General features: G+C 38.1%; 2 protein-coding genes and 1 pseudogene across 4 annotated transcripts; 1 reads left to right on the forward strand and 2 right to left on the reverse strand.

The window, feature by feature from the left end:
- Positions 1–36: 36 nt before the first annotated feature.
- Positions 37–4,088, reverse strand: LOC103337822 (alpha/beta-Hydrolases superfamily protein). Of its 3 annotated transcripts, none has more exons than XM_008241004.3 (7): positions 3,905–4,088; positions 3,174–3,603; positions 2,250–2,441; positions 1,881–2,120; positions 1,465–1,682; positions 945–1,199; positions 37–824 (listed from the first exon to the last, which is right to left on the reverse strand). In XM_008241004.3, the coding sequence occupies exons 2-7, from the start codon at positions 3,583–3,585 to the stop codon at positions 594–596; spliced, it is 1,548 nt and encodes a 515-aa protein (XP_008239226.2). In that variant the 5' UTR covers positions 3,586–3,603; positions 3,905–4,088; the 3' UTR covers positions 37–593. The 3 variants fall into 3 exon arrangements, with proteins under 3 accessions (XP_008239226.2, XP_008239210.2, XP_088908458.1); XM_008240988.3 differs by having other exon boundaries at positions 3,174–3,590; positions 3,905–4,087; XM_089052332.1 differs by lacking the exon at positions 3,905–4,088 and having other exon boundaries at positions 3,174–3,780.
- Positions 4,089–5,877: 1,789 nt separating this feature from the next.
- LOC103338041 (uncharacterized) lies at positions 5,878–6,835 on the reverse strand. The gene has a single exon (XM_008241223.2). The coding sequence runs from the start codon at positions 6,822–6,824 to the stop codon at positions 5,886–5,888; it is 939 nt and encodes a 312-aa protein (XP_008239445.2). The 5' UTR covers positions 6,825–6,835; the 3' UTR covers positions 5,878–5,885.
- A 242-nt stretch (positions 6,836–7,077) lies between these two features.
- Positions 7,078–7,553, forward strand: LOC103338031 (low temperature-induced protein lt101.2 pseudogene; annotated as a pseudogene).
- Positions 7,554–9,246: the final 1,693 nt, after the last annotated feature.

The following is a 9,246-nucleotide window of genomic DNA, read 5'->3' on the forward strand; positions in this document are numbered from 1 at the left end:
GTATAAAAGCACTACTTTTAACAGTCAAAATCTGCATTGCATCCAAAGGAAAGCTGAAAGCTTTACTTTTTATTTTTTTCGAAGAAATGAAATACGACATTCATGGAATATGTCTAGCGAACACCACTGAATTTGAAACTTGGTTTTGTTTTTCCTTTTCGTGGCCTTAAAAGTTTAACAGTTAGCTGATCCGGCTGATCATGCTAGTTATCAACCCAAAAAAGGGAAAACAAGTCTCAACGGTAGAATCAACTTTGATTTGATATTTGCTGTTGCCTAGGCTGAGCATGAAACATAGGTCACTCGTGAATTATGGCTGGTGAGAAAAACCGTGCCACCTAGAAGAGAACGAAAAAACCATACACATTTGTCGCACTGTTGCTTCTCATCATCTTATCGTCCAAAGCGAAAATCCTCCAAAACTTTCCAAACTCTATTTCATGCTCAGCCTCCAAAACTATTTGAGCTCTATTTCGTTCTCCCCTGAGCAGAGGAGTAACCTGCAGTAATTCTATGGTATTTACATCAGAATTCCAAGTCAAAAGAACCAATATATCATAAACGGCCGTGAGAGAATCAAGCATTTGTTGATATCATATCTCTTCTGAATTGCCTTCCGATGGAGTTGTATCTGTAGCGACTTTTTTTTCTACTGGACCTTGAGGGCTTCCAAAAAGTGTAGTAAAAATCTGTCTGTGGCATTCAACACAGAAATACAAGTAGGAGAAGTGGCCTTCATTTGGGAGCTTGTGCACATAAGCTCCAGGTAAAACCCGTGCTATATAGTCGGTCACCGTTGGCGGGACTATCATATCACCCATTCCCTGTGCAACATTTATTAGAAATATATCATTATAATATAAAAGCCAAGTCGAGTTAATGAATGCGTTATGAATTAGATTAATTCTATGTCCTTGGTTGGGAATTTCAGCTTTTGCACCAACCTGCCATATGTGTATTTGGCCTAGAAATCCAGTCAGCACGCATTCTGCCTCACTGTACATAGACCTGAATAAACGAAGAAAGCCTCTTTGTTGACACTGTTTCTGCACTTGAAGATCTGCCAAACTAAAACCCCACTCTGAGACTTGTAGCACAGCCTCCTCTATGAAGGGTTTGATACTCCCTTGGCGGATTGACTCCTCGACATCCCTTTGCAGATACCCTTCAATTTTTGGATCTTCAATTAGAATTTCATCCTGCAAATATCAAGATTATGAAAGTTGAGATCTTGTGCACTCAACTCAACTAGACATACACAAAGTGGTCTGTCAGTACTTGTCTTAAACGGTGACAAAAATACGAAATTACTACTCAACCCAAGGCAGCAAAGCAGTCTCATCAACACAAAAATATCTTGGCGAGTATGATCAAAAGACAAAACTGCATAAAACCTGGGACTGATTCTGGGGAAAAAAGTGTACAATAGTGCAGACTATTTGAAGATGATAATAATGAACTCACCTTCTTCCCCAGTGAAAGAGACAACCACCTATCAATCCTGTCATGTTTTCCTGATAGAAAGCTTTGGCGATAAAAAGATGAGAGAAATTTTGGAAATCTACGAGCTAAAAAATACATCACTTTCCTTCTTAGAACCCATGGTTCCCAAATTTTCTTCCTCTCTTCCTTAGTCATGCCCGGCTCATAGGGATTGATTATTGGGGCCACCATGGCTGCACCTGCAAGTTCATTCAAGATTCTTAACAAAACAATTAATCCCTGAAGAATTCTTTAGAATAGGAGGTGAGAGTAAAAGGGTCAGCACAAAATAAGACCCGGATCTTTAAGGGCTGTTAATTAAGATTATGATGAGCATGTAAAGGACCCACACAGTAGTTAAACCAATATTATAAATTTGGATAAAATAATTTATATACCTGCAACTCTGTCAGGAATGTATCTGAGAGAAGCCCAAGCATGCATTGCTCCACTTGAGTGGCCCAGCACCCAGAACTTGTCATCAAAACCAACACCATTGGCCAAGTACAGAATATCCAATGCTGATGAGTTAAGATCCCTGCCTGGATGAGGGTCACTCTCCCCAAAACCAGGAAGATCATATGTGACCAAGCGGATACCAAACTCTTCAAGCAATGATATCTTAATTCCTGGAATACCTTTTGATGAAAAAGAAGACATGGCGAAAAAATGGGAGTTAAGTTTATAAATTTATATCAAGAGCATAGACTACGGTCCCAAGATTATAACCACCTCAGATAATTTGGCATTGCTAGTAATTCATTTACCTGCAAGTCGGGATGAAAGGAAAGAATGTGGAGCAATCAATAAAAATCGAGTGCGCTCAGCTGGGACACCTTGTTCATGATAAGCCAATCGTCTCCCATCTGGAAGCAATACATGACTAGCACTAGGAGGATGTATTTGCACTTTCTTCACTGACCGAACCAAGCTATCATGTTCGGTACTGAAATTCATAGCTGCACATGTTCAGTAATGTAGACACATCATATCATGCTTGTACCACGAAGGAAGATAAATGAATAGTGCAGTCAAATTCAAGTTTTGGAGATTCCACTCACAAAATGCTCGCAGTTCATTGAAAAACATTGACCAATCTAGAACGACTTTGCAATTTAAAACACAGCACATCAATCTAACATCAATCTATCCTGGCTGTTAATGAAATCATAATTCTAACACATACAAAAAGGCTGGGAACAAGAATATCAAAACCACTCCATAGAGGAATTGAAGTGAAGATCTACAACTTTCCCTATACGAACAATCCTTTGTCACACTATTTCACAAACTTATAAAGAAACTTCTTACACATATAGAAGTTTTCCTTTTGGCATAGAAAGAAACCCCTTTTTTTGTTGGGACAGTAAATGAAGGTTTTCCCTTCATTGGATACTTTGATACATTTCTACTCTTAGTGTGTGATATATCAGTCCTCTCCGTATTAAGATTGCAGAAAATCTACTAAAAATCCTATTTATCAGTAACAATTTCACAGATCAAAGAGATTTATCATACAATTTCGCGAACTTAAAAAGAAATCATTACTTTACCAGTAACAATTTATTGAACAAAAAAAGCATAAACCTTTATAAAATTATCACACACCACTTGCACAACTGCATAACCAACTAGCTTTGAACATTCAAAAGTCATCAAACACAAACCAATATGAAGCAGAAGCAATATACCTGTAAGTGCAAGAATAGAAACGAAAAAGATCACCGGCCAAGCGTGAGCAGGATCGCGATCCTCTGGCAAAAACTCATTCAAGTATCTCAATTTCGCCGAGGCTTTGGCGCAGGGCTTCCGAAGCTTTCGCACAATGTACGAGTCCTCAGTCAGAATGTTCTGCTCCACAATGTCCTTACAGCCTCTCCCCAAATCCATAAGTATCTCACCCCAAGCGATCGCGAAGCCCTTAATCTGATCCCTGAAGCTCTCCGATTGCTCCAATTCGCCGGAGCCGAAATCGGATGCTTGTGCGTCAAACGAAGCCGTCGGAACTTCGATAGGATCGGCCGCCGCATATCGTATCCCCGAGTCACTCACCAGACTCGCTAGCTCGTCCCGCCATGAGTTCGATCCTCTTACCTCCGACATTTTCACTGAAAACACAGTCTATTGAGAGCTCAGAGAATCATTGAGAAGTTTCAATGGAGTTGAGCACTAGAGCAACGGCAATGTGCATATACATACAGATATATATAATATGAGAGATGGAGAGAGAGATGCAGAGGTAATGATGTCAAAACTGCAACTTTTCAAGCGTGAAATTCAAGCAAGTTTTGTTTATTCTCATTTTTGTTATTAAAAAAAAAAAATGAACCGACCACCATTCAAACCGAATCGAAACCAACACAGAAAAAGTAAAAAAAACAAAAATATTCAATAAAATAAAAAAAAGCAAAGCCAAAAGCACCTCTGCTCAGCTCAGCTGCGTTTATCTTTTACTTTCCAACACTGAAAATGTTGGTTGTTCCTCTGAAACTCTTGATCTGAATCGTATATCTACGGATACATATCATTCAACTTTTCATTGAAATTGACTTACTAACTGATTTTCAGCTCTTCGCCATCACTGGTCCTCTGCAAGCTCTCTTTATACGGAAAAGCTCTGTTCAGTGCGTGAAGATGAAGGTGAAGAGTCGAAGAAAACGAGAGCCGTTGATGAGGTCACTAATTGGGTGTGAAGCGGGGACTGACAGTTGCGATGCGTCCACGTCAGCAACTGCTACGCCGTGCTTTTAACGGCTGGCAACCGGTTCGGGGGGCGCGTGTCGTGTGGTTCTGCGCACACTGTCCACCTGGAATTGCCGGTGCATTGTACGTTGCTGGGCCCATGTGACATGGGAATGTTCTTTTTAATCTTTTATTCTCCTCTAACTTAAGGCCTGGGTTATATTTTGTTCGATCTCAGCCGTTGGTTGTGGCAAAGTATAGTCTTCCCTGCACTTGTAGTCCCATCGGACGGTGTTTAGCCCATGTTGTGCTTTTATAGGGACGTGAGTAAAATAATTTGCTCTTTAGTAAATGGAACGGTGAGCAGGGAGAGATTAGATGAGTTAGCTAAGATAATGAATTTACTATGTTTTATTTGATGACGCAGAGACCAGAGAATATAAATACGTGGAGATAGAGAGACTTTTGCTTTTGTTTTTTTCCTCTCAATTTCACAAATTTGCCCTAACCTAAATTTGTTTAGAGTAGTTTAGTATTTTTTTTTTAATTAAATGGAAGGGTGAGAGATGACGTGGAGATGATAGGCTTTTGCTATTTTATGTTTGTCTTTTGCACCTCATGAGGGGTGTTTAGAAAATACGCCTACAGTGACGAGGAATTGTATTGGGACGAGAGCTCGAATGGCAAACTTGTAACAACTCTAGTGTTATCTCCGTCTTAACCAAACGGCGCGTTTTGGCTCTCAGCTTCTCTTAAATTTAGAGTTCACGACTATATTGGGCTGAGCCGAACATACATGGTTCGATTCTTGTTTTTTGGTGGGTTCTGGCTTGAGACCCAAAATCAATTTTTTTATTTTTTCAAAAGCCCAATTATTATTATTATTATTATTATTTTCACAATATCACTTTTTCAAACAGGCCATCAATTAAAGCCCATTTCGTTTTTCTTGCTCAAATTATGTAAATTCAACTATAACCTGCTTTTTTTCTTTCAAGTATCTGAACTATCAAATTAAATTTCACAATTATCATCCCAACTATCAAATTAAATTTTACAACCCATGACCAAAACAAACAAAAAATACAAATAAAGCACCAAATATATTCACTTGTATCAGTTAAGGGAGCTGCAAACAAAACATGACCACATGTAGCCCAAATGGTATTAATTTCCATTAACAATATATTCAACATGAGGAGCCACTCCATGTACCACATCATTGAACAATGGAGAATGAGCTAAAATGTTGATATCATTGTTGGATCCAGCGGTTCCAAAAAAGGCATGTCATATCCATGTGTTGTGCGAAGCCACGGCCTCTAGCACAACAGTGGGGTTTTTTTTTTGTGACCGGTAAACTGGCATGCCCAAAAAGATGGGCAATTCTTCCATTCCCAATACATGCAGTCAAGACTTCCTAACATGCCTGGGAAGCCTCGACTGCTTTCCTTGTGCAATATTTTGTAAAAGTCAGTTGGATTTGGAGACCTGAGGTACCATTGGCCATACACGGCCTGGCCTTGTATTTGAACCACAACAGAATGGGAGGAGTTCCTTTTTTGGTTAACAAAGATCATGATGGTGTATGGCATTCTCATAAATTTAGAGTTCAGGATGATATATGAGCAAATAATGAAGGCATAGAGCTATTTGAATATAAATCTATCTTTGCTTGTGGAAAACATGCATTTCCAGTCATAAGAAAATCTGTTATCTTCCTAAACATGGAGAAGATTTTTATTTTTGACATTATATATGATTACAAAGCATGGAAGCACAGCCTCCGAATTCAAAACCACAAGCCTTTTGGGCTTACTAAATTGCTCCCCCCATTCCATGGCAGAATCAAATTCACCCTCTTCCTCATCCATGAGCCCATGTGCATGATAATGAGCAATGCGCCCTGCAATCACTCTACACACCACAATGGCCTTCCTTGCACACTCTCCTTTCCCAGCACATTCCTTGGCCGCCTTCTCGTGTGCCTTCCAACTGTCGTGGACGAACGATATAGTCCCATCTCCGGTGTCAAACCCAGAAGCTATTATCCTGCAAACTTGGCAGCATTTCTTTTTACAAATGGTTGAGAAACCATTGATCCCTAAAGAACAAGTAATGGCGGCACCATGGAATTGCAGAAGCTCATTCCCATCAACCACCAACCTCTCCACCCTCTTACGAATCCGATCCTTTTCGTACTTGGATTTCACCGTCTTCCTATACTCTTCAAAACCATGAAGAACATCCGAACTGTGGTGCACCCTCAACACCTTCTCAATTCTGAGGCCTACTTCACCAACCCAACCTGAGCGGATAATACTCTCTACAACACCAAAGGAAGGGTCCCCTCCAACAAGCTCCGAGATCAAGTTAATGGGTTTTTCTGCCTTCGTCTTTGTGTTTTTTCTGGACTTGCTTGCAGAGGAAGAAGAAGAAGCTGCCTTGGGGCATGGTTTTTCCTTGGGTTTTGAAGGTACTTCCTTTCCAATTACAACACCATGTCGTTTTGAACCCTTTGGTGGAGAAGCAGAAGGGTCTTCTGGTTTTTGTTTCTGTGGGGATCTGGGTCTTGGCTTGGGCTTGAAACACTTTATGGTGGAGCTGGGATGGCAAACCAGAGCAGCCAGAGAAGCAGCAATCAGGCATCTTTCCACCATGCTTTTCTTTGTGAAAGTAACCATTGCTGTGCACCAAAGTGCACTCAAAAGATTTTTAAATCTCAAAACCCAAGATTCTAGTCCCAAAATTACGTTAACTTTAAGGCAAAATGGGAAAGTGGCTGATTTAATTGCATGATTTTGGGGTACCAGACCAGACATTACCGTATCATATATCACCAATAAAATCGCATGCCATATACGTAAATACACCAACCGTTAATGGGCCTTCTAGCATTTGGGCCCAAACTCCATGTTGGGCCTAAATTTCCAATGGGCAAAACCCACCAGCATTGACCTTTATTGGGTGAGTGCACTCTGCGATTTTCAAGTAGTAAAAACTGCAAGGCTTCTTGAGTGAGAGTTTAGAGAGAGATTTAGAGAGAGATCAAAACGTACGGGCGCAGCAGCGACATACATAGAAATCTTGTTGGCTATAATTCTTCCACCACTGGCTGTTTTAGGTACAGTCACATTGTCATTTATTCAATACAAAAAATTGGTGTGTTATATGTTTAATATTTAATATTAATGCTGATTAATTATTACTAATCATGATAAATATTTAATGCTGCTTTAATTTTTGCGTGTGGTTGTGGGTTGTTTGTGAAATTGCAGGTGCAATTTTGGATCAACTAGTTGCTGACGCTGTTGGGTTATATACCAGGAATTATATTTGCAATCTATGTCTTAGTAAAGAAAATGGTTAATCATTTTGTTAGTTCCTGAATTTAGACTCAATTTGCATTTGAGTCCCTCAATTTCCAAAATCGTTCCCGTGGTCTTTTAACTTCATTTCAACTAGGACAAATGATTCTGTCGTCAATTTTGTTAACTTTTTCTGTTAAATGCAGGGGCAAAATAGTATTTTTATATTAAAATAAATAAATAAATAAATAATCATATCTTTAAAATAACAATAAAAGAAAATCAAATAAAAACCAACAAAAAAAATAAAAAATAAAAATCAAGTTTGGGGGAGTAGAAAACGGGATAGAGGGGGAGAGAGGGAGTTTAATTTTAATTTTTGTAGTTTTTAAATTTTTTATTCATATTTTAATCAATTAAATACAAAAATACCATTTTGTCCCTGTATATAATAGAAAAGTAAACAAAATTGACGGCATGACCATTTGTCTTAACGAAACTGAAGTTGAAGGACCACAGGAACGATTTTGAAAATTGAAGAACTCAAATGCAAATTAAGTCTAAATTTAGGAACTAATAAAACGATTAAATCAAAAAAAAAAAAAAACTAACAAGCTAGCTAGGAGCTAGGTTTCGGTTGGATCAAATGTTTACTTCTAGACTTCTAATGCATCAGATCTTTTATTAGTCGTCTGTTTGTGTAATGTGTAAATCTGATAGCCAATTGGACATATTTTAAGATCAAAATGTTGTGAATTTTGATCTTATTTTATTTATTTATTTATTTTTATCATTAGTGATGTTTTCGATTTCCCATAGTTTTATGGATAAATCAGAGCTTCCAAAACCATTTGATGCATAAAAGGGTAAGGGGCAGAGTCAATTTGATTTGATCTGTTTGATTATCAATATAGTATAACATTTTCTCTCTTTACAGAGGAAAAAAAAGTATACGACAAGGGATAAGTAAACTTCTCTCTTGTTATAGACGCATATTTGTGTACAAACGAGGTTGAGAAATGAGAGAGTTTTGGGGCTAAAAATATGCTTTAAAAGAAGTTTTTGTTGATGTACATCTACATGTTGTGTAGCTAGAATCAGCACGTGAATATTAAGAAGAAAAATACCACTAAATTAAGAGCCGGTTCTTTTATAGTATGATGGTGTTACAAATTTCCAAATTCAATAAATTGAAAGAGGAATAACACAATACAGTCAACTCCTTCATAACATTAGATTAACCAAGTGATGACCACTTACCAAATGAGTTCCACAAACTCCATACTATTGGGCATCAGACGTGTTGTAATACCAATTTAATATTTGTACTTGAGTAGTTAACATGATAAAATAAAATATATTGCAAATCTGTTAGTTAAGCAAAGGCAATATTATTTCCATAGCAATTTGGGAATGATGTAATTTACAGACAAAGATCCCTGTCTCCCTACCCTCTCCTTATCTGATTTTGATAATTGTACAAGCAACAGATTATTAATTGGATGCCTAGCGAACCTAGTTTCTGTAGACTAGTAGCTGTTTAAAAATGCTATCAGTGGAGTCTACAACAACCAAAGCCATGTTTTCTGATGCATTTTCAGCTATGAGTGTGACTTTCCCTTGCTTTTAAAGGGTCTTGCTTTTGTGAGTTGCTTTCCTCTTCATGTTCAAGGAAATGATCAAAATTATAAGCTATTAAAATAGCAACTTGCTTTTATTGCAAACAAAGCAAAGGCATAGACTAAACATATGAATATATTAGTGCCCTACAATA

The sequence above is a fragment of the Prunus mume genome, linkage group LG1, assembly GCF_029339155.1.
Source record: "Prunus mume cultivar Tortuosa linkage group LG1, ASM2933915v1, whole genome shotgun sequence".
Taxonomy (NCBI): Eukaryota; Viridiplantae; Streptophyta; class Magnoliopsida; order Rosales; family Rosaceae; genus Prunus; species Prunus mume.